Below are 24,005 nucleotides of genomic sequence, written 5' to 3'. Positions count from 1 at the left end.
TCTCTGCCCCCACTAATTCCCAAAGCGCAAGTTCGCTTTGCGGCTGGGAAGGGCCTGTACGGGCCTCCGTAAGGCAGTTTTCTGTCGACCTCGCTTTTCATTGGTTACGGGTGAGGTGGGCGGGACGCCGAGAAGCCTGAGGAAGAGGGCGGCGGTGGTTGTGGTAACTGAGCGGATCCCGGTGACAGGATGGTGAGGACTGTAGCTGTGGCGACTGAGGCCTGGCTTTCGACCAGGAGCTGCGTCGATGGGAGCCACAGAGAGTCTAAGGGCGAGGGCTTGGGTGATCCTGGAGGCCTTGATGACGCGGCTCAGGCGTTGGTTGGAGAAGGCCCACGACAGGGATAGGGAAGGAAGGGAGCGGCCACCTCTGGGTGCGGCCGGCCCTTGCCTCGTCCTGGGGCCCCAGGCACCAGAGGACGTACAAGGGACAGGGGATGGTCCCTTTTAGCTGCTCGTCCAGTCACGAGGTCCGCTTGCCCGACCCGGGAAAGGCTTTTGGTTCTTTGACTAGAGCGTCCCCGAGAGAGGGGCGACGATTCTTCTGCGTTTCCAGACGTTTCCCTCCTCCTTTCCCGCAAAAATTACCTCCCACTGGTCGGGGTGTACAGGTTACCATCTCCATGTGGCGAGAACTGGCCTCTCGCTTGCAAATTGGGAAGGAGCGAGCAGAATTCCCTGTCCTTTTAAGTTTGCTACGTAGAGAAAGGGAATAGAAACAACCCCCCTCCCCCCGCCCCAAAAAACCGTGCGCGTGCCGTTGTAATGTGAAGTGTGCTCCCCAGAGGGCAGGAGTTGGCACTTAAGATTAGTAGTTCTTCGGGATGCTGCGACCCTTTAGATGGGATTCCTTAATGGTCTGTGAACTACTTGAAATTGTTTGGAAAATGTTGTGAATGTGTACGTTTTTCTGGGGAGAGGGCCAGTGGCTCCAAGGAATATTTTAGAGGAACCTCTATTGTTCATCAGTCTTCCTCAGTCTTCCCCATACAGCTTCAAGCCATCACCCCTTCTCCCGCATAAAAAATAGGGAGTTGCTAATGGAGAGGCCTCATACCTGTAATCATTTTCAAAGGTGTCCTTGACTCTGAAACGTGAACTGTTTCAAGAGGAGCTGTGATTATCTTTGCATTTGTGTCGATAGAGGTTTTCTGAAAAGGGACTACTCTCTCTGATAGGCATCAGTTGCATTTTTGAGATTATTACTATTCCATGACAAACATAGCCTTTTCAAAAGTGGCTTATAGACGTGGCAGCCAAAGATTTATGCTGTTACGTTTCATTATTTTGCATTTTTTGGGGGGGGGGCCAGGGTCGGGTTTGTACCCACCACCTCTGGTATATGGGGCCACCGCCCTACTCCTTTGAGCCACAGGCGCCGCCCTACTTTTTTTTTTTTTTTTTTTTTTTTGAGACAGAGTCTCACTTGGTCACCCTTGATAGAGTGCGGTGTCGTCTTAGTTCACAGCAACCTCAAACTCTTGGGCTCAAGTGATTCTCTTGCCTCAGCCTCCCAAGTAGCTGCGACTACAGGCGCCTGTCCCAACGCCTGACTATTTTTGTTGTTGTGTTGTTGTTGTTTGGCCGGAGCTGGGTTTGAATCTGCCACCTCCGGCATATGGGGCTGGCGCCCTACTCCTTTGAGCCACAGGCACCGCCCTATTTTTTTTTTTTTTTTTTGTAGAGACAGAGTCTCACTGTACCGCCCTCGGGTAGAGTGCCGTGGCGTCACACGGCTCACAGCAACCTCTAACTCTTGGGCTTACGCGATTCTCTTGCCTCAGCCTCCCGAGCAGCTAGGACTACAGGCGCCCGCCACAACGCCCGGCTATTTTCGCCCTATGTTTTTTTTTGTTTGTTTGTTTGTTTTTAAGTAGAGACAGAGTCTCACTTTATGGCCCTCGGTAGAGTGAGTGCCCTGGCATCACACAGCTCACAGCAACCTCCAACTCCTGGGCTTAAGCGATTCTCTTGCCTCAGCCTCCCGAGTAGCTGGGACTACAGGCGCCCGCCACAACGCCCGGCTATTTTTTTTTTTTTTTTTTTGGTTGCAGTTTGGCCGGGGCTGGGTTTGAACCCACACCCTCGGTATATGGGGCCGGCACCTTACCGACTGAGCCACAGGCGCCGCCCTTCGCCCTATGTTTTTTTAAGAGATGGGGTCTTGCTCTGGTTCAGGCCGGTCTTGAACCTGTGAGCTCAGACAATCCACCTGCTTCCGCCTCCCAAGTGCTGGGATTACAGGCGCGAGTGCTATTATATTTTTAATGATTTAATCCCACTCCTGATATTTAGATTATAAATACTCTAAAATAATAATTCAGTTTATTCTCCTAGGAGTCAGTAATTTTAAGACACCTACTCCTAGGAGAAAATGTAATCATTACTTGTCATGATTTCCATAGTCATGTTTCTGAAGTTTTGAGAGATGAACACTTTTTTTTAGAGTATTTGTACTGGAACATCACTTTTCATATGAAATAGTAAAGACTGGGCAAAATTTGGCATTAGCTAATTCTTTTATGATTAAAACTTTTATTTGGCAAAAGAGACACCCACTACACAATATCCAAAATCATGGGCAGCAAATTCAGGTGCAGTTTTAACTGAATGAATGTGTGTGTTTTTATTATCTTTGGCATGTTTATCTCTTGATAATGTATTCATGCTGTTGTGTTACATCCTCTATAAAAAATAATGACCTAGAGGTAGCATGATTTTCTAACTACTAGAATTTTGAATGTAAAAGAATTAAAATCTACACACTTGAGGAAAAGACTCTAATCCAGAAAATGGTAGCCTTTAAGGTATTACTGATGAATTTACAAGTTGTCTTATAAAAATCTAAATTAATTTGTTTTATAAAACTTTATAAAAGTCTAAACAGAATGGAAAACAGAAAACAAAAAGGATGGAACTCAATGTGGAGAACTCTATTAGGAAAAGTAGAAAAAACTGGCAAAACAAATTTATCAACATGTATTTGTGTCATGTTTAAAATACAGCAAATGTTTCTTTTGGTATTGTTTTTAGCACAGCTGATTTTTAACATTTTCTTTCATAACACTCAGAAATCATTAACAGTTTGCATTTTCATTCGTATGGGTTTTTGCTCTTTTATTGGTTGTTTTCTTTTCGTTGCTTTCTTTTAACATTGGTCATGTTTCACCCTTTTTTTTCATCCCCCTGTCTGCAATCAACTTCTTCATTCCACTAAGGCTGGGCACAGAGTAAGTTCCTTCTCTTAGCTCCTACTAACAATGGTGGTTGGGTGGCTAATTACTGACTGGGTTTCTCCTCCTTTAAGTCTATCAAATAGGAAATAACCAAATTCCCATGCTTTGATTGGGTTGGTTCTTTATTTGAATTTAATAAGGCTCCCATTTACAGGATCTTTTGCTTTCTTAAAGGACTCTATCATCTATGTCTAACCTGATTTGTCAAAGTGTGGAATTTGGGCACTAAGATGTGTGTTATTGACACTATTTTCCCTGTAACTTTGTCACCAGCTGGAAACCAGATGATTGTGTTCTCCTGAGGAGCCTTACCAATTTGAAATCATTTCTGTATGGTCATTCATACAATTATATCTTTAGACTGCTAATAGTGTTGAGTTCACTTTGGAATAATCCACTATACTTTACAGAATTTATGTCATCAGTCATTATAAAGTACTATTAGTCTTACTAATGTTCTTTTTGAGTATTTTCATATTGAACAAATAATTGATCGTTAGTCCTAAACAGTTTCAATATATTAATAGGTATATACACTTTTATGAGTTGGGGGGGGTCCTTTTTTTAATATAGAAATCTATTTTTTACCTTTTTCTCAAATGCCAGCTTCCCACATTAACTATGTACTTGAATCCATATCTGAAGGAATGCCCCTAGATTGTCTAAATCCAGGTACTTTTATATGATGACCAGTGAGGGTGGAAACTTCATAGTGGTTTTTAGTTTTAGGGATATTTTGTCCACTAAGATTTGCATTGAAAAAAGTAATGTAAGTCACTAAACAAATGCCAGCTGAAACTAGTCTTTATGAAGAAGAAACTTAACAATTTCTTTTAAAGTGTGGCTCATTTTGTAATCTTGTGTTACTTCATTTACTCTATGTCCTGATAACAGTTCCTTTTCTTTTCAGTCGTTTTATTTTTGTTGTAAGATGAATCAAGCTTGTTTTAGTGATCATTTTAATTTTAATTTTAATTATTTTATTTTATTTTATTGACACAGAGTCTCACTTTGTCACCCTTGTAGAGTGCTATGGCATCATAGCTCACAGCAACCTCAGACTCTTGGGCTTTACTGATTATCTTGCCTCAGCCTCCTGAATAGCTAGGACTGCAGGTGCCTACCACAATGCCCAGCTATTTTTAGAGATGGGGTCCCACTCTAGCTCAGGCTGGTCTCCAACTTGTGAGCTCAGGTGATTCGCCTGCCTTGGCCACCCAGAGCAAAGTCTGTAGTGGCAAAACTATTTTATTTTATCTTACTAGATATTTAATGTTTTCTTTGACAATGTTAAGGGATAGTCTTGCCTTTAAAAGCAGTTGAGGGGGCCAGGTGCAGTGGTTCATGTCTGTAATCTTAGCATTCTGTCAGGCCAAGGCAGGAGGATCTCTTGAGATCAGGAGTTCCAAACTAGCCTAAGAACAAGATTCCAGGATGGTGCCTGTGGCTCAGTGGATAGGGCACCAGCCCCATATACCGAGGGTGGCAGGTTCAAACCTGGCCCCAGCCAAACTGCAAAAAATAAATAAAAATAAAAAATTTATTAAAAAAAATAAAAATGAGATTCCATCTTTACTAAAATAGAAAAATTAGCCAGGCATCGTGGCGAGTGCCTGTAGTGCGAGCTACATGGGAGGCTAAGACAGGACATGGCTTGAGCCCAGGTGTTTGAGGTTACTGTGAGCTGGGCTGACACCAGGGCATTGTAGTCTGGGTAACAGAGTGAGACTCTGTCTCAAAGAAACAAAAAAACCCAGGTAGTTAAAGGGCATCTACATTTATGGATAGGATGTCTGAAAATACACTGTATAGAATGGAGGTGCTTCTGCTAATCAAGATGAAGAAATTGATTCTGTTGTCCTTTAAAAGACAAATACTATTTTTTTTTTTTTGAGACGAAGTGTCATTATGTCACCCTTGGTAGGGTGCCATAGTGTCACAGCTCACAGCAACCTCAAACTACTGGGCTTAATTAAGCGATTCTCTTGCCTGAGCCTCCCAGGTAGCTGGGATTATAGGCACCCATTACAACGCCTGCCTGTTTTTTTTTGTTGTAGTTTAGCTATTGTAGTTTAGCTGGCCTGGGCTGGTTTCGAACCCATCAGCCTGGGTGTATGTAGCTGACACCCTACCCACTGAGCTATGGGTGCTGCCCGAAAAATACTATTTTTAAATGATCTTTCTAATATTATGTTAATGGGCTAAATTAAATAATGTTGTTTATCAAATCTTTTTTTTTTTTTTTTTTTTTGAGACAGAGTTTCACTTTGTTGCCTGGGTAGAGTGCTGTAGCATCACAGCTCACAGCAACCTCAAACTCTTGGGCTTTAGCAATTCTCTTGCCTCAGTCTCCCAAGTAGCTGGGACTACAAGCATCCGGCACAACACCCGGCTGTTTTTTTATTGCATTTTTCATTGTTGTTTTAGCTGGCCTGGGCCAGGTTCAAACCTGCCAGCCTCAGTGTACATGGCCAGCGCCCTACCCACTGAGCTACAGGTGCCACCAACATTTTAAAATTAAGAATTTATAGGAATGGGGTTTTATATTCTTTTCTATTTAAGAGCAAAATTTATTATTGTCACCTGAGGCTATGTTGCAACTCTAAACCACCTCATGCTAAATTCATTACTTATTTAGCTTTCTTTTTTTGTTCAATGGTCTAATTAATGTACATGAAAGATTATGAAAATATTTTTTTAATATGGGAACTATACTGAGGGTGCATAGGCAGTTTAATCCAGACAATAAAAATATGACAGGATTTCTAATAAAATGAAAGAGATCAAAGATTATAATCCAAAAGCATATGTTTACCAATTGAAACTGTGAAATATAAGCTATTTTCATGCTCTGTAATTGATAGCTAATACTTCAAAGTAAAAAAATTGTAAATTTTGGCTACAATACTTCCAAATAGTTGTAAGTCTAGTAAACAAATTATAGAATTAACTTTTTCTCCATTACATTTTTAACAATTCCCTTTAATAATGTTTCTAGAATTGGGCAGCGCCTGTGGCTCAAAGGAGTAGGGCACTGGCCCCATATGCTGGAGGTGGCACGTTCAAACCCAGCCCCAGCCAAAAACTGCAAAAAAAAAAAAAAATAATAATAATAATGTTTCTAGAATCAATATATAGGTTTCACATTACAACTGCAGAAATATGTAGGGATTACCACACCAGTCTTTAAAAATGCTAAATTCCGGGTGGCGCCTGTGGCTCAAAGGAGTAGGATGGTGGCCAGTTTAAACCTGGCCCTCGCCAAAAATTCCAAAAAAAAAAAAAAAAGCTAACTTCCAGGCGGTACCTGTGGCTCAGTCGGTAAGGTGCCAGCCCCATATACCGAGGGTGGCGGGTTCAAACCCGGCCCCGGCTGAACTGCAACAAAAAAATAGCTGGGTGTTGTGGTAGGCACCTGTAGTCCCAGCTACTTGGGAGGCTGAGGCAAGAGAATCGGTTAAGCCCAAGAGTTGGAGGTTGCTGTGAGCTATGTGATGCCATGGCGCTCTACCTAGGGCCAGAAAGTGAAACTCTGTCTCTACAAAAAAAAAAAAAAAAGCTGACTTCCATAGGGCTCAGTAATACACTATTCAAAGTAATTTTTACATCTCTAAACGAATCACTTTGGAATGCTTGATTTTATTCTTGGTAGATAATTAGAATGATTACCTACATTGTGTGCACAATTGTTTATGGCAAAAATAAAATTGATGTAGAACAGAGTACATTACCTATGTTTGTTTAAATGGTCATGAGAAGCACTATATGAATAATTTCTGCTCTATGGAGCTCTGGGTCTCTGATGAACCTAATTTAAAAGGGGAATTGTGGGAGAATGTTTTGATGTCATGTTTAACATTACACTTTATCTCACCTTGACACTTTAAAGTTGGTGTTGGTATTAGGAGATCTGCACATCCCACACCGGTGCAACAGTTTGCCAGCTAAATTCAAAAAACTTCTGGTGCCAGGAAAGATTCAGCACATTCTATGTACAGGAAACCTTTGCACCAAAGAGAGTTATGACTACCTTAAGACTCTGGCTGGTGATGTCCATATTGTGAGAGGAGACTTTGATGAGGTAATGTATTTTCCTTTCCCTTTTTTGATTCTTACATAAACTTTATCCTTTAGATGAGGGTTCCTCAACTAGCAACCTCTCTTTTTTCAAATATAAAAATAACTACATATGCTCCTCTTCCCTGTTTGAAAAAAATGACTAGATTTAAACTACCCAGTAAACATATTTAGTACTTGAGACTGAGTAAAAGTGGCTTTGTTATTGTTTTTTTGGTAATGCTATCATTTAATTTGTATAAAGTTTTTAGTTTTTGTTATGAACTTCTCGCCACCACTACCTCCACTCCATTCTAAGCTGCACACATTTTTTATATTCCAACTTCCTAGTTGTAAACTTCCTCCTTCCACAATTTGTTCTCCAAGTAGCAACCAGAGTGATCCTTTTAAATGAAGTAAGATCATGTCACTACTCAGCTGGCAACCCTCCTGTGGCTTCCTTTCTCAAGAGTTGACTTTATAGGGCATGAGGGAGTTTTGAGGGAGTGAGAACTGAGCTGTAATTTAGATGTGTGCATTTGTGGAAACCCATTGAATTATACACTAAAAAGGGGGATTTTACTGTGTGTAATTTATACCCCCAATAAACCTGACTTTAAAGAAAAAAAAATACCCCTGTAGACAGACACATATGGTATCATCACTATGCTGGGTCTTGTTCTTTATGCATCTACATTACCTGCTATAGAGTACCACTAGGACAATTCAGCAACCAATCCTATTACCATTTCTCAAAGTATGAAAAACTCATCCACCTTCCACATGTTAGAAATGAATGATCACCCTGGAGTTATTCAAGATTTTTCTTGATTATTTCAAAGAAATGGTGTTGTTTCCAAGTTAAAAAACAATAGAACACTGAATCAAGAACTAAGGAACTTTTCAATACTAAATCACAGTAATTATTTTAGATAGTACCTTATTATGTAGATTTAAAAATCAGGTAGGAGGGAGAAGGAGAGGACAGGTAAATTCAGACTTAATAGGTACAATGCACACTATCTGGATGATGTACACAGTTATAACTTTGATTCAAATGGTACAAAATCAATGTAATCAAAATGTTTGTAGCATTTTAATATTCTGAAATAAAATTTTAAAAGGAGGAAAAATAAGGAGTTCTGGAGTTCCACTTTTATTCATTAGTTAATAATGAAGTTTTTAAGACTGGGCACAGTGGCTCACACCTATAATCCTAGCACTCTGGGAGGCCGAGGCAGGTGGATTGCCCGAGCTTGAAGGTTTGAGACAAGCCTGAACAAGAGCAAGACCCCATCTCTAAAAATAGCCAAGCATTGTGGCAGGCACCCCTAGTCCCAGCTACTCAGGAAGCTGAGGCAAGGGGATTGCTTGAGCCCACGAATTTGAGGTTGCTGTGAGCTGTGATGCCATAGCACTCTACTGAGGGCTACAAAGTAAGACTCTGTCTAAAAAAAAAAAAAAAGTTTTTGGCAAATTACTTCCCATTTCTGACCCTTAGTAAATATGATTGGAATAGATGATCTTTAAGATGCCTGCCAGTGCTGACTGACATTGTATGATTCAGCATGATAAACCTGATTCCGGTTTGTAATTTTTATTTTATAGTTCTGGGAATATATACTTTTCATAAAGTAAACTTAGCTGATGGTCTTTAATGGGGTTCCTTTCTACCAAACTTAATGGGCATACTGTGTTTTGTTTCTTTAGTGGATTTAAAATAGAGGTTGGGCCAGGTGCAGTGGCTCATGCTAGTAATCTCAACACTTTGGGAAGCTGAGGCAGGAGGATCACTTTGAGTCCAAAAGTAGGTGACAAGCCCGGATGGAATAATGAGACAGAATTTAGCTGGGCATGGTGGCACAAGCCTGTAGTTTCAGCTACTTGGGAGGTTAAGGTACAAGGATTGCTCGGGCCCAGGAATTTCCCTAAAGACAATTGGAGAAAAGCAAAGTTGAAATAAACCAGAGGTGACATGCAGCAGGGGAATGAATAAGAAGGGTCAAACTTCTTGTCAATTAGAACATAGGTCTGGTTTATTAAAAAAAATTTATATGTGTGTGTATCATTTAATATTATAGCTTCTTTTTGTGATTTGCTGAAGACAGTTTAATTATCAGGAGTTAAATTTTTTGGTTTCTAGTTTGCTAAATTCAGACCCTGGAGCAATACCACCAGGGTTTGGATCTTAGCTCAACCACTTACTAGTGTGTGATATGGGGTAAGATATTTTGTGCCTATTTCCTCATCCATAAAATGGGAATCATAACCAACCTCTTAGGATTGTTTGTGAATATTAAATAAATTGATATTTGTAAAACCTTTACAATAGTAAAGGCTTAGTAATACTAAGTGCTATTATTATTATTTTAACCTATCTACATAATTTTTATATTAAGGCCTAGGATATAATTTGAACACACCCTAACTTAAAGGTGATATGCTTAATGTAGAAGAAAATCACAGGTTGTGGGGAATAATTATTCTTTACAGCATATAGAAAAGAACCCATATTCCGTAGAAATAAACACAATGAGGGGATTGCATGATATATTCCAGTTTACATGGAGTAGGTTTTATTTTAAGCTTAGTTGTAGTCTTAGGGACTGAGAAAAAATTAATATTTGTAAATCTGTTTATTATGGGCCACAGTATCAAAACATCCATGAGACTGAATGTTTAAGTAGGTTGCTTTTTTAAAAACATCAGTATGTATAGAATGTGCATTTTCTTCTGTTTCTTAGAATCTGAATTATCCAGAACAAAAAGTTGTGACTGTTGGACAGTTCAAAATTGGTTTGATCCATGGACATCAAGTTATTCCATGGGGAGACATGGCCAGCTTAGCCCTGTTGCAGAGGCAGTTTGATGTGGACATTCTTATCTCGGGACACACACACAAATTTGAAGCATTTGAGCATGAAAATAAATTCTACATTAACCCAGGTTCTGCCACTGGAGCATATAATGCCTTGGAAACGTGAGTAGTATACACTTTGGGAATTTAGGGACTTTAGTAAATTTAAAAATTGCATGTGCAACGTTTTACAAAAGAGAAATGTGGCTGGGCAGGTAGTGCTGACATTTGTAATCCTAGCACTTTGGAAAGCTGAGATGGATGGATTCCCTTAGCTCAGGAGTTGGAGACCAGTCTAAGCAAGAGTGAGATCCCCATTCCTTAAAAAAAAAAAAAAAAAAAAAAGATAGCCAGGTATTGTGCGGGCACCAATAGTCCAACATACTTGGGAGACTGAAGCAAGAGGATTGCTTGAGCCTAAGAGTTTGAGGTTGTTATGAGCTGTGACCCTATGGCACCCTACTGAGGGTGATACAGTGAGACTGTCTCAAAAGAAAAAATTAAATGAAAAAAGAAATGCAGCTATTTAATTCTAGCCTTTTTGGCAATCTTTTGTTAATTGTTCTTTTTAATAACAGATTTCTCCTCGAATCCAAATTGTCATCTTAAACTGAAATTTGTAGTGCTGCTTTTTAGTACAAAACACTGACATTATTTATTTTTTCTTCTAGAAATATTATCCCATCATTTGTGTTGATGGATATCCAAGCTTCCACAGTGGTCACTTACGTATATCAGCTTATTGGAGATGACGTGAAAGTAGAACGAATTGAATATAAAAAGTCTTAAAGCCAGGCCTGTCTTGATGACTTTTCTGGTTTTGTTGTTGTTGTTCATTCCTCTTCAGATCAAGTAATTAAACATTTAACAGTCACAAAATTGTATCACTTTTATAACATTTTGCAGTAAAATATATCATCTTTGTTAATATTAATACATAATTGCTCTAAGCTTCTTGTAAACTATGAGAATATATTTAGTTTACGTTTATGGCTTGTATGAAAAAATGTCCACCACACCGTAAATGGTCATGTGCTGAGAAAAATTTATCCCTGTAAATACCTTCAAAGTTAATTATTTGGAACTTTATCTTAAAAGTAGTGCATGAAAAGAAAGAATCTAAACTTTCTTGTATGCATTTTTCTCTTCCCCTGTAATAAACATTTACCTTTCATTTATACTTTCTTGATAACCTGTGTTTAATTTTTTTTTTTTTTTTTTTGCAGTGTTTTTTGGCCGGAGCTGTGTGTGAACCTGCCACCTCTAGCATATGGGGCTGGTGCCCTACTCCTTTGAGCCACAGGCACCACCCACCTGTGTTTAATTTTAAAAAACATAAAAATGAAGAACCAAATGAAACTGCTGATGTATTAAAGTGAAGAGGTAGATGAGATAACTTTTCAGAGCTCTCTTCACAACATTCTGTAATGTTTTACTCAGATTTTATTTTCTAAATAATATACTAAATTGACTTTAAATCAGCAGTGATTATCCAAACTGTTGCTACTCCCATTTTTTAAGGTTTAACTAAATATATATGTGCGTGTGTGCATATGTACACATACATACATATATGTATATATATATATATACTTTTTTTTTTTTTTTTTAAGATAAGAGTCTCACTTTGTCCCCCTGGGTAGTGCCATGGTGTCATAGCTCACTGCAACCTCAAACTCTAGGGCTCAAGCAGTCCTCTTGCCTCAGCCTCTCAAGTAGCTGGGACTATAGGCGCCCACCACAGTGCCTGACTATTTTTAGTGATGGGGTCTCGCTCTTGCTCAGCCTGGTCTTGAACTCCTGAGCTCAGGCCATCTGCGTTGGCCTCCCAAAGTGCTAGGATTATAGGCATCAGCCACCGCGCCTGGCCCCCCAATTTTTTTTTTTTTTTAATTGAGGCTGAGTGTGGTGGTTCACACATACAATCCTAGCACTCTGCGAGAGGCAATAGAATTGCTTGAGCACAATAGTTTAAGACTAGCCTGAGCAAGAGTAAGACCTCATCTCTACCAAAAATAAGTTGTTGCTTACATCTAGGAGTTTGAGGTTGCAGTGAGCTATCATTGAGCCACTGCACTCTAATCCAGGCAATGGAGCAAGACTGTCTCAAAAAAAAAAAAAAAAAAACAAAAAAAACTAAGTAGTGCAGCTACTTTTAACTTAGTCTACTTAAGAGTCACAAATTATATCACTTTTTGTGAGTCCAAGCATTTGTGTGGCTGTTTTCATGATAGGGCAAACCTGTATTTACATTTCTACGTTATATTGAAGTAGCAAATATTAATCAGGCACCTACTTTGCAAATTACAGCATCATCTCTATTAAACACTATTCTATATCTGGATATTTAAAAATTTTTCTGGGTGGTGCCTGTGGCTCAGTGAGTAGGGCGCCGGCCCCATATACCGAGGGTGGCGGGTTCAAACCCAGCCCCAGCTGAACTGCAACGAAAAAATAGCCGGGCGTTGTGGCGGGTGCCTATAGTACCAGCTGCTCGGGAGGCTGAGGCAAGAGAATCGCGGAAGCCCAAGAGCTGGAGGTTGCTGTGAGTCCTGTGACATCATGGCACTCTACCGAGGGTGGTAAAGTGAGACTCTGTCTCTACAAAAAAAAAAAGTTTTTCTTAGCCCACTGAAGACAATACTTGTGGAATATTCTAATGTTGCTCTTTTAGGACTTAATATAAAACAGAGAAAGAAGGAATTATACAATGCATTTGTCAGAAAACTAATTTTAAATGACAAGAAACATTTTAATTGTATCTAGCTGAAATTACAAGCATATACTACACATAAATTTTATTACACAAATGTCAGTGGTATATAGAACTATATCAGAACAATTACACTGTTGTAAAAGTTTCTGAACAAACAAAAATTACTTAATGGTGAATAACAATACTATCCTAAACAAGAGAGGATACACTTCACAAACCCTTCCCCCCACTTTTGGCACAAATTAAATATACAAGACAAGACTATCAAGTTAACATCAGATGTTCTCCCTGTTCTTCAATTGACATTGATTGCATACACTTATTTAGTAAATCTTCTTCCTTTTTTTCGTCACTCATGTATGATTCAGAACCATTTGAAGAAACTGAAGGAAAAATAAAGAATTTATAATGTCTATTTTGGAAATAAAGTTTTAAGAACAACTTTCAAAATGACCTAGGTTATTAATAAGCCTGTAGCAAAAACAAATTTTCAAGAGTCTCAGTCACCTCCACATTTCCCAAACCTCTAACTCTTTAAAATAAGATATGCACAAGGCCAGGCATGGTGGCTCATGCCTGTAATCCTAGTACTTTGGGACAGGGCTGGGTGGTGGGGGGGGATGGGTGGGGACAGAGGGATTTCTTTTCTTTCTTTTTTTTTTTTGAGACAGAGTCTCAAGCTGTTGCTCTGGGTAGAGTGCTATGGCATCATAGCTCACAGCAACCTCCACTCTTGGGCTTACTCAATCGATCCTCTTGCCTCAGTTCTATTTTTAGTAGAGACGGGTCTTGCTTTTGCTCAGGATGGTCTTGAACCCGTGAGCTCAAGCAATCCATCCACCTTGGTCTCCCAGAGTGCTAGGATTACAGGCATGAGCCACTGCGCCCAGTCCAGAGGGATTTCTTGAGGCCAAGAGTTTGAGACCAGCCTGAGCAGGAGCAAGACCCTATCTCTACAAAAAATAGAAAAATGGTGGCAGGCATCTGTACTCCCAGCTACTCAGAGGAAGTAAAGGCTGAGGCAGGAGAATTGCTTGAGCCCTGAAGGTTGATGTAGTGAGCTACAACGATGTCACCACACTCTAGCAAGACAGTGTCTCAAAAATAAATAATATATGTAGTGCTGTGTTCTAGCCAAGTTGCTTGCTGTATAGCAAATTTCCTGTTACTATATTCCCACTGATTTTCAAAATCTTTTAGGTAGGGGAGTGGTGGTTCTCAGCCTTCCTAATGCCACAAGCCTTTAATACAATTCCTGTGGGTAACGATCCACAGATTGAGAACTGCTGGGTTAGAGGGACATGAAAGCAGTCTGTTACATATTCGCTTATCTCTCCATTTTCCTTTAGTTCTTTTTTATCTCTTCTGTTGAGGACCACACAGCCTTTTCCCTTACTTGGGCACTTCCTCTAACTGCTCTTATGGGAAACAGACTTACCTTCTCTGCTGCCCTTTTTCTTGGCCAGTCATGTTTACAGCAGACCTGGGTGACACTGTCATACAATGATGGGATATTGATTCAGAAGGCTTAACTTTCCTACTTCCTACCCATGTCCTTAACTACTATAATAATAACTAAGAAATTGGGCGGTGCTTGTGGCTCAGTGAGTAGGGTGCCGGTCCCATATGCCGGAGGTGGCGGGTTCAAACCCAGCCCCGGCCAAAAACCACAAAAAAAATAACTAAGAAATTATTTAACTTAATCCTTTCACTTTGTCAATTTTGAGGGATACTTCTGATTGTCAGTCTGTCTTCCTGTTTTGACTTGTTCATTTTGCAGTACTCTGTACTGTGGCAGAAGGACCCCTTATGCTGATCCTTCCAAAGTCTGGATTTGTTTGAGTTGCATGAGTTAAATTTTGATAACATCACCTGCTTGGCTTGCCTCCACTGGTTTGTTGACTATCAAACAAAATGGTATACAGTAGTCCCTCCTTATTTTTGCACTCTGTGGTTTCAGTTACCCGAGGTAAAATACAATAAGATAATTTGAGAGAGACCAAGTTTACTTAACTATTATTACAGTATGTTGTTATAATTGTTCTATTTTATTTATTTTTAATGTCTTCATGTGCCTAATTTATAAATTAAACTTTATCACAAGTATGTAATTTATAGGAAAAAAACACTATATATCAGGCATCCACTAGGGGTCTTAGAACACATACCTTGTGGAAAAGGAGAGGCTATGGTAAGTGATATTGCCCTTTGTAAACTACTAGATGCTATATAAAATATGTTGTTATCCAAAAGGGACACTATCTCATAAAAGATGTGCTATGGCATGAAAAAGTCATGTTTATGGGCTCTGGGTTCTGAAAAATTCTGACCTTGATACCGTAAATACCTTTATTTAGAATTAGAAACCTCTTGAATCTCACTCCGTTGAGCAGTGTATTCTTTGAAATGAAAATATACACTATATTTCATGTTTAGTTTTTTATTTGGAACAATAGAAGAAAATCTACATTCTAAATTTCTTTTTTTTTTGAGACAGAATCTCACTCTAGATAAAGAGCCGTGGCATCATAGCTTACAGCAATCACAAACTCTTTGGCTCAAGTGATCCTCTTGCCTCACCCTCCCAAGTAGCTGGGACTATAGACACGCACCACAACACCTGGCTATTTTTTAGAGACGAGGTCTCATCCTTGCTCAAACTGGTCTTGACCTCTTGAGCTCAAGCAATCCACCCGACTTGGCCTCCCAAAGTGCTAGGATTATAGGCATGAGCCACCACGTGCAGCCTTACATTCTAAAATTTTTGATAGCCTCATAATAGAAATGAAACTATTTTGGTTTAATGTTTTTTAAGCATAAGATCTTTAAAAATGCATATGTGTAAAATTCCACATTTACCTGGTACGAACAGTCTGCCTGGTCTTCCTAAAATCTTCAGTGACTTACATCTAATTTTAGATGCATATCCAGTTTTTAACCTATAAAAAATGGAAATATCTTCATTGGAGCCCTCAAAGTGAATAGCTGGCTAGGGCATATGGAAGATCACACAAATTCTTTTTATCAACTGCCATCATTACCAAAGAGACCTTTTCCATCCCCAAATTCTCCTGTGATCTATTAATCCTGAAATGCAAAGCTGTTATAGAGCAGTATGAATATCCTTAATCTCTTTTTCCTCCTTTTTTTATAATTTTTGCCTGTGCAGAAGCAATCATGTATTTTTCCTTTTGGATGTATTTGTATTATTTTGAATCTGAGTGGAAATCACATTGAAAAGGGCAATTGTCCATAACTCTAGCTGATCAAGGAATTTTTACAGCTTCACAAAATATGTTCTAAAAATGGCATATTCCAATTAGCTCAATAAGAGAAAGTATGATCCTCTTGTGCTTCTTCTTCATCCTATTATGAATTTAGCAAAGTGAACATATTAGGGAGCACAAGCTGTAATATCACTTAGCCCTTTGAATAAAATGGGTACATTTCCTCCCCTTTTATACAATAAGAAACAGACCCTTCTTTGTTTCTCACTGGTCCCCAAGGTGAATGCTGTATGATCATTTCAGGTGCAGATACAGCTGCAATGTTAGAAGGCCCTGAATCTTCTTTCTCCAGCTGGTGTCGCCATGTAGTGCAGGGATAATGCAGTTTCTGTGAGTAATGAGAGCTGAGGCGGCTCCTGTGTTGAGTTAGGACACCAGTCATACAAATCACCTCTATTAGAAGACCTTCTCACTAATTATAAGAACGAGTAAGAAACCAACTGGAGATGTACCTGCCTGGCTTTTGTGAGCTGCGCTGAATCACATGCACATACTGTCTCTTCATTAACGCCCTCAGATAGTTCACGTTATAGATCTTAGCAATACTGCACAGATAACGCTTCTGGCCTATGGTGAGGTCTGGATGCTAAAAGATGGAATAAGAGGACAGTATGCTTTGTAGAACAGTAGTTGGCAATATTCCTTATCGGAAAGGATGAATGTTCAGAAGAGTTGTACCATCTGTACAATTTACTTAAGCAGATTCAACTATGTTAACTTGACCAAAAGAGAAAGAAATGACCATTTAAACAGTGCAAATGGCTCTGCTTGCCATTCCACTCAAGTGATTCAGAAGCCATATAAGGTTCAAGAACCCACTGCCTAGAGGAGCAAGGAAGGAGTGACTCTGCAGTTCTGTCATCTAGTCTTTTTTTTTTTTTCCTGATACATAGTTTCACTCTGTTGACCCAGGTTAGAATCCCATGGTATCATAGCTCACACTATGATAGCTCAAACTCCTGGGCTTAAGTAATCCTCTTGCCTCAGCCTTCCAAGTAGCGGGACTACAGGTGCCTGCCACTATGTCTGGCTAGTTTTTTCTATTTTTAGTAGAGAAGGGTTCTCACTCTTGATCAGGCTGATCTTGAACTCCTGAGCTCAAGCAATCCACCTGCCTCAGCCTCCCAGAGTACTAGGATTACAGGAGTGAGCCATAACACTGGGCCTTGTCATCGAGTCTTATTTCCTGTGTGCCTCTCCTCCTTCTTTTTTTTTTTTTTTTTTTTTTTTTTGAGACAGTCTCACTTTGTCACCCTTGGTAGAGTGCCATGGTGTCATATCTCACAGCAACTTCAAACTCCTGGGCTTAAGATTAAGCCAAGTAGCTGGGACTATAGGTGCCCACCACAACATCCAGCTATTTTTAGAGATGAGGTCTCACTCTGGCTCAGGCTGGTCTGCAACTTGTGAGCCCAGGCAATCCACCCACCTCAGCCTCGCAAGTGCTGGGATTACAAGTGTGAGCCACTACCCCTGGCTCATCTTCCCTTCTCAATATGACCTTTTTAGATATAACATGGTACTCAACTTTAAATTAAAGAAACAGTCTCTTCCAGCACCATCAGAATAACCATGTTGGACATACTGAGGGATAGTATGTGGGTCTCTGATCTAGATAATTTTGACTGAGATTTTCATTGTATTTCCTTATTTTAGAATAATCATTTAAGATGTAAGACTCCACTATATGTACATGTTCATATAAGCATAGGATTTACTTTTACTGAATAAGTAGTAAATCCAAAGAAAAGTCAAAATGTTAGAAAAATTTACCCTAATTCACGTTGTTCTAGAGATGATACTTTGAGCAAGTACGATCTTCAATGAGTAGTACACATGAACAGTTGTAAAATCTTTATTACCATTTTCTTTACCTGCTTTCTTCTAATTTTGTAGTCTTTGAGAGAAAATCTTTACAAAGTTGGATTTCTATTTCTAAGATGGTGATTTCCTTGAGCATCTTTGTGCTTGGGACATTGATCTTCCTGAGTAAAGATACATTAGCTCTGAAGTATCATAAAGCCTTTTATTGGATGTACAGCATGCAAATATTTTCTCCTATTTAGTAGGTTGTCTGTTCACTCTATTGATTGTTTCCTTGGCTGTGCAGAAGCTTTTTAACTTAATTAGGTCCCATAAGTTTATTGACTGCTACACAATATGCTGGGTATACCCTGTCATCTACAGGGCCTTGCACTCCAAGTAGTTTATTTTCAATAAAAAGTTCAGCTCTGAATACAAAGACTCTTGGTATTTAAATATTTCTCTGTTAGCATACCTTTAGAAAAGCTGCATCCATCATTGACTTAGGGATGTGAATTGTTTGAATTTGAGGAGTTTTCCATAACTCTTGCAGCTTGGCTATGTGTGAGTTCACTTTGTGTCCATCTTTGATTCTATCTGTAGGCAAGGAAATCACGGAAATTTCAGAGGCCTGTTAAGTTCAACAAATTTAGTATTAAGATCTAGGTAATTACATATATCCTATATTTTTAAGTATTTTATATTACACTGTTAAATTTGAAGAGATTCTATGATATGCCATTTAGTTTTAGAGCACACAAACATCTAAGATACTTATACATGTAAATATTATATATATAAAAAACTATACATAAACTATACATCATTATATATGAACTACATTATTTGAACTCAGCTGATGCAAAATATTGACAGTAACCCTTTTTTATCATGTCAGAAATATGTCAAAGAAAGAGACCTCAGTTCTATATCTGCAAGGAATTGAATTCTGCCAACAACCTGAATGAACCAGGAAGAAGATTCTCTCCCACAACCCCCAGATAATAGCCTAAGCAAGCTGACACCTGGATTTTTTTTTTATAATTAAAAGAGTAAATGTTTTATTTTTAGTGTTTAATAAAATACATACCAAGTCACAATTATTCCTTCAGACACAGGGAGGGAAAAGCATTAAGCATTTTCTTTTTTTTTTGAGAAAGAATCTCACTCTGGCACCCCGAGTAGAGCACTGTGATAGCATAGCTCACAGCAACCTCAAGCTGTTGAGCTCAAGTGATAATCTTGCCTCAGTTTTTCTATTTTTATTAGAGACAGGGTCTCACTCTTACTCAGGCTGGTCTCGAACTCCTGAGCTCCAGCAATGCACCCACCTTGGCCTCCCACAATGCTAGGATTACAAGTTTGAGCTACAGCATCAGGCACATTGAGTATTTTTGTTAGACAACTGGTTGTCTAACAAAAATCTCTAGACCATCTATATGGTTGAAGAAATTTTTAAAATTTGGGCATGTCTGAGAAGACTTTGGCAACATCTTAAAAAATATATATTTACAGGGATTTTTTTTCTTGGCTTTTTGTTTCATTGGAGAAGTCTGGTAATCTTACAATTTTTTTCCTCTTGTCTTATATTTTGAGAAAATGGCTCAATAGGCCAGGCGCAGTGGCTCACGCCTGTATCCTAGCACTCTAGGAGGCTGAGACTCTCTCTCAAAAAATTAATAATAACAATAATGAGATCTTAAGTCCAAGTACAAAGGGAAACAATAAAGCACTTGGTAAATATTAGCCCTTTTTTCCTCCAATTATAAACAGTAATACATTGTTCTTAGATTTGTGAAGTATATTAAGTATAAAAAAATGAAAAAACCTCTATCCTACCAACTACTAGTAATTATTTCTAAACATTGTGATATATTGTCTTTCAGAGTTTTTACTAGGCATATCTGTGTTGTTTTTACTTCACATTTTTAGAAACAAGGTCTCATGCTATCTCCCAGGCTAGAGTGTGTCATGGCATGATCATAGCGAATTGTAACCTCAAATTCCTGGGCTCAAGCAATCTTCTTACCTTGGCTTCCCTGAATAGCTGCGATTATAGACACATCACTATGCAAAGCTAATTTTTAAAAAAGTCTTTGTAGAGACAGGCTCTTGCTGTGTTACTCAAGTTGGTCTCAAATACCTTGGCTCAAGCAATCCTCCCACTACAGCCTTTAAAAGCACTAGGATTACAGAGGTGAGCCACGACACTGACCTGTGTTTGTTTGAGTAGGATCCTACAGGATATAATCCTTTCCTTTTTACTCTGATATTTGTTTAGAAATTTTGCTTTCATATAATTGAACCAGTCTACTTCATATACTGATCATTGTTAACATTTCTTCTTTTATTATTTCACTCAACATCTGGGATGAGATCTAATGTATTAATTCTCTTTTCTGTTTGTGTTTTCTTTCTTTTTTTCTTTTTTTTGTAGAGACAGAGTCTCACTTTATGGCCCTCGGTAGAGTGCCATGGCATCACACAGCTCACAGCAATCTCCAACTCCTGGGCTTAAGCAATTCTCTTGCCTCAGCCTCCCGAGTAGTTGGGACTACAGGTGCCCACCACAATGCCCAGCTATTTTTTGGTTGCAGTTCAGCCGGGGCCGGGTTTGAACCCACCACCCTCGGTATATGGGGCCGGCGCCTTACCGACTGAGCCACAGGCGCTGCCCTGTGTTTTCTTTCTTTTTACATTTAACTGTAGTTTGGTAAGAATTTTGGTAAGAAATATAAATTAATGAACCCAAAATGTAATGCATATTAGAAATGGCCATATTATTTACGATGTGTGTATATATGTACACATATATGTGTGTATATTTTTTCCCCAGGTAACTGTAAGAACTATACATTTTACCAGGAAAAAGAAATTGAATCCAGTTTGTGTATCACTAAATGTAAATGAAAAACCTAAAAGCTACTACTATGACTATAATACCATACTTTAATACATATACACATACATCCCTAACATCAGTTAATCCCATCTTCTCCCAAAGAAAAAAAAGCAATTAGTGAGAAGCCTTTGAGGACTTGTCTTACTCTCTTAACTCTAGCAAAAAGAAGTGAGAATGTGAAAGCGCCATCTTTTATTTCAAAGGAGAGAAAAATCTCAGCAATGAGAAATATTTTGTGTTCTTTGAAGCCATTCAGTTAAGAATTTGTTCTTTTAATTTTGTATAAACCCAGGCTGTACTTGTGCTTTTTAACTAACATCAGTTATAAACACAGTTCTTTTAGGATTCATTGCTAATTTAAAAAATATTTGATGTGATACAGAAGAGAAAGAACCTGCCAGATTGCTCTTTGAAATCTTTAATACTAAGTTCAAGGGATGTTAATAAAGTCTATTTTAAAAACTCCATTATAGGGGTGGTGCCTGTGGCTCAAGGAGTGGAGCACCAGCCCCCTATACCAGGGTTGGCAGGTTCAAACCTGGCCCCAGCCAAAGAAAACCTGCAAAAAATAAATAAATAAATAAATAAAATAAAAACTCCATTATAGTAGTTACAGGAAAGTTAGATTCTCTGAATCACCTATTTATAGGTATTACCTGCTTTATCTGTGATACTCACCAGTACTTTTGGAATTCTGGTAATAAGAATGTCCAGCTAATCTGTTAAAAAATATATATAGATGTAAAATATATACAATAATTAAGAGCTTTATAAATACTAAAGAATATATTTTAGGGGTAGTGCCTGTGGCTCAGCTGGTAGGGCACCAGCCCCATATACCGAGGGTGGTGGGTTCAAACCCAGCCTCGGCCAAACTGCAACAAAAAAATAGCTGGGCGTTGTGGTGGGCGCCTGTAGTCCCAGCTACTCGGGAGGCTGAGGCAAAGGAATCGCCTAAGCCAGGAGTTGGAGGTTGCTGTGAGCTGTGACACCATACCAAGGGCAATAAAGTGAGACTGTCTCTTAAAAAAAAAAAAAAAAAAGAATATATTTTAAATGAAAAAGTATAGTATTACATATGCTTTTTACTTTTTATGTTTCTATCAGGCATAATGTCTTGCAAATTTTCTCCTATAATTCTGGTTAAATCCTGATGGCCCCAAGATTTTGCAAAGTGAATTATCTGATATTTTGTCATGATAGAAAGAATGTATTGTGGCCAGATTTGGTCTTAATTTTTGTAGCCTGTCGATCTAATTCCTACAATGAGTTCAATAAAATAGTTTGGGCCCCTGTGCTATCCTATCTTGCTGTCTTTTTTTTTTTTTTTTTTTTTTTTGGTTTTTGGCCGGGGCTGGGTTTGAACCCGCCACCTCCGGCATATGGGACCGGCGCCCTACTCCTTGAGCCACAGGCACCACCCTATCTTGCTGTCTTTAATAGAGTAACTTGGATATTGAAAAGACTATCCTTTGAGTAGTACTTAAGTTGTATTGGAACTGGTAAATTGGATTATAATGTTTCTAATTTTATACAAGTTCTTTTTCTCTTTTCTCAAAACCACTTCCTTCCCTCTTACTGCAATTTATTCAATAACCAAGAATTCCTTGATCTTCTAATATGCAAGGATCCAGCACTCTGCCAAGGACTGTGAATAAAAGAAAACAACATTAAGACTCCATCCCATCGGCAAGAAGTCTTCAATAGCGCCAGATATAAAAAAGATGCCCATGGTGCAGCAGGGGCCATGACTGTGGGCTGGATTGGATAGTAAATGCCCTGCAGCTCTTGTTTTTCAGGAAATAAAGAAGGGGAAAAGGAGGTATCGCCTCCAGGAGTGACTCCAGCAGCTAACTGTCTTCGTCTATAAAGACGTAAATATTCTTCGTAAATATTCTAGTAGTAAAAACCTGCTCAAAATGAAATGGATTTATGAACACAGTAACTTCAGTGAGAAGAAAATGTCAAGATCAGGGTGCCTCTTATCTACCAGTTAACAGTTGCAATACTTGCCAGAGCATTATCTAATGGGAGCAATGTGTACCTCAAGATATGTCTGAAGAAATTGTTAAATGGTTCTGAAATGTCTATAAATAAAGAAAATTTCAAACTTAACCCGACAAAGTTATCTGTCAAATTTTCGAAGGGAAACTTCATTTGGCAGAAACAAGGCTACTGTTTCACATGAGGAACTGGTTTATTGATTTGGAAGCCCTCCATTGAGCTGGGGGACGTTTTCTCCCTTCTCTGTTCCCCGCGGTCCTGGCTTTTTGAAGATACCGTACGGCAATTTCCCCAGCAGGTTTTGCAGCGCCCTCTCGGGGCTGAAAGATGCACGCAGGCGACTGTCACAGTCCCCACTTTTAGTCACTGCACCAAACCCTCCTCGGAAGCTCCGCTCAGAAGCCCTTCCCCTTGACAGTAAGCTTCCATATTTCTCATCCTGTCCACAACAAAGGCTCTCCTCTCCTCTTCCCTGAGTGCACCGCGCACCAGACCCTGAGTAGCAGCCAGCCCCCACCCTCCTCTCCACTAGGCTTGCAACCCCAAATTGGACATCGTCCTCTCGAACCCCCCAAGACCCCAGCCTCACCCGCCGCCGCCACCCTCGGTCCCCACCGCGGCGGAGGAGCTGCTCTCCATCCACTCGGACCCTGGGCCCCGGCCTGGCATCTCCCCGGTGCCTGGCGGCCAGCTGTGTGAGGGAGAAGCTGTCTCCGCTCCCAGCCCGGTCCTCTCGCGTGCGTCAGGCAGGGCGGTACTAGGGCGAAGAGGCGGACCACGCCGGATTCTAGCCCACTCCGAGGCCGTCCGGACCCTGCCCGAATGGCTTCGGGAGGACGAGGGCAGCCCCTCGACCCTGGAGTTAACTTCGGGGCGGGGCGGAGGGTCTCTAGTTGGCTGCGCGTTTGCGCGTCTGCATGTCTCGCTGGAAGCGATGCGTCACAGGAGGGAAACATACATGCTCCCTAAAACAAGAAAGAGGTGTCTTCCACCTCAGTATTCCAGACTCAAAGCAAATTTGCAAATCTGGGATGTCACCGTATAGGTCAAACGTCAGTACGCAAACTACGGACCAAAGCACCCGCCGTAGGGATGCTGAGCGTAGTCCGTTATCCGTTATTGCCCAGGCAACCAGGCTTAGCCC

At 39.7% G+C, this 24,005-nt stretch overlaps 3 protein-coding genes across 5 annotated transcripts in view; 2 read left to right on the top strand and 1 right to left on the bottom strand.

The window, feature by feature from the left end:
- Nucleotides 1-107: 107 nt before the first annotated feature.
- On the top strand, nt 108-22,703 carry VPS29 (VPS29 retromer complex component). Of its 3 annotated transcripts, none has more exons than XM_053589577.1 (4): nt 108-192; nt 7,126-7,317; nt 10,037-10,272; nt 10,821-11,327. In XM_053589577.1, exons 1-4 carry the CDS (start codon nt 190-192, stop codon nt 10,936-10,938), a joined length of 549 nt encoding a protein of 182 aa, XP_053445552.1. In that variant the 5' UTR covers nt 108-189; the 3' UTR covers nt 10,939-11,327. The 3 variants fall into 3 exon arrangements, with proteins under 3 accessions (XP_053445552.1, XP_053445553.1, XP_053445551.1); XM_053589578.1 differs by lacking the exons at nt 108-192; nt 10,821-11,327 and adding exons at nt 203-470; nt 22,459-22,703; XM_053589576.1 differs by lacking the exon at nt 108-192 and adding an exon at nt 203-470.
- Nucleotides 12,883-23,817, bottom strand: FAM216A (family with sequence similarity 216 member A). The gene is given in 8 exon segments (XM_053589572.1): nt 12,883-13,248; nt 15,725-15,804; nt 16,344-16,508; nt 16,605-16,738; nt 18,431-18,552; nt 21,536-21,576; nt 23,451-23,544; nt 23,547-23,817. Coding segments are annotated over 8 exon segments (1,026 nt in total). The 3' UTR covers nt 12,883-13,129.
- The window catches only part of GPN3 (GPN-loop GTPase 3), a 36,863-nt gene continuing 36,625 nt past the window's right edge, over nt 23,768-24,005 (top strand). Inside the window, exon 1 of the mRNA XM_053589575.1 lies at nt 23,768-23,988. Coding sequence (XP_053445550.1) covers nt 23,779-23,988 — 210 coding nt within the window. The 5' untranslated portion in view covers nt 23,768-23,778. The remainder of the gene's footprint in view (nt 23,989-24,005) is intronic.

Source organism: Nycticebus coucang, chromosome 4, assembly GCF_027406575.1.
Source record: "Nycticebus coucang isolate mNycCou1 chromosome 4, mNycCou1.pri, whole genome shotgun sequence".
Taxonomy (NCBI): Eukaryota; Metazoa; Chordata; class Mammalia; order Primates; family Lorisidae; genus Nycticebus; species Nycticebus coucang.
This window is presented reverse-complemented; position numbering and strand designations above follow the sequence as displayed.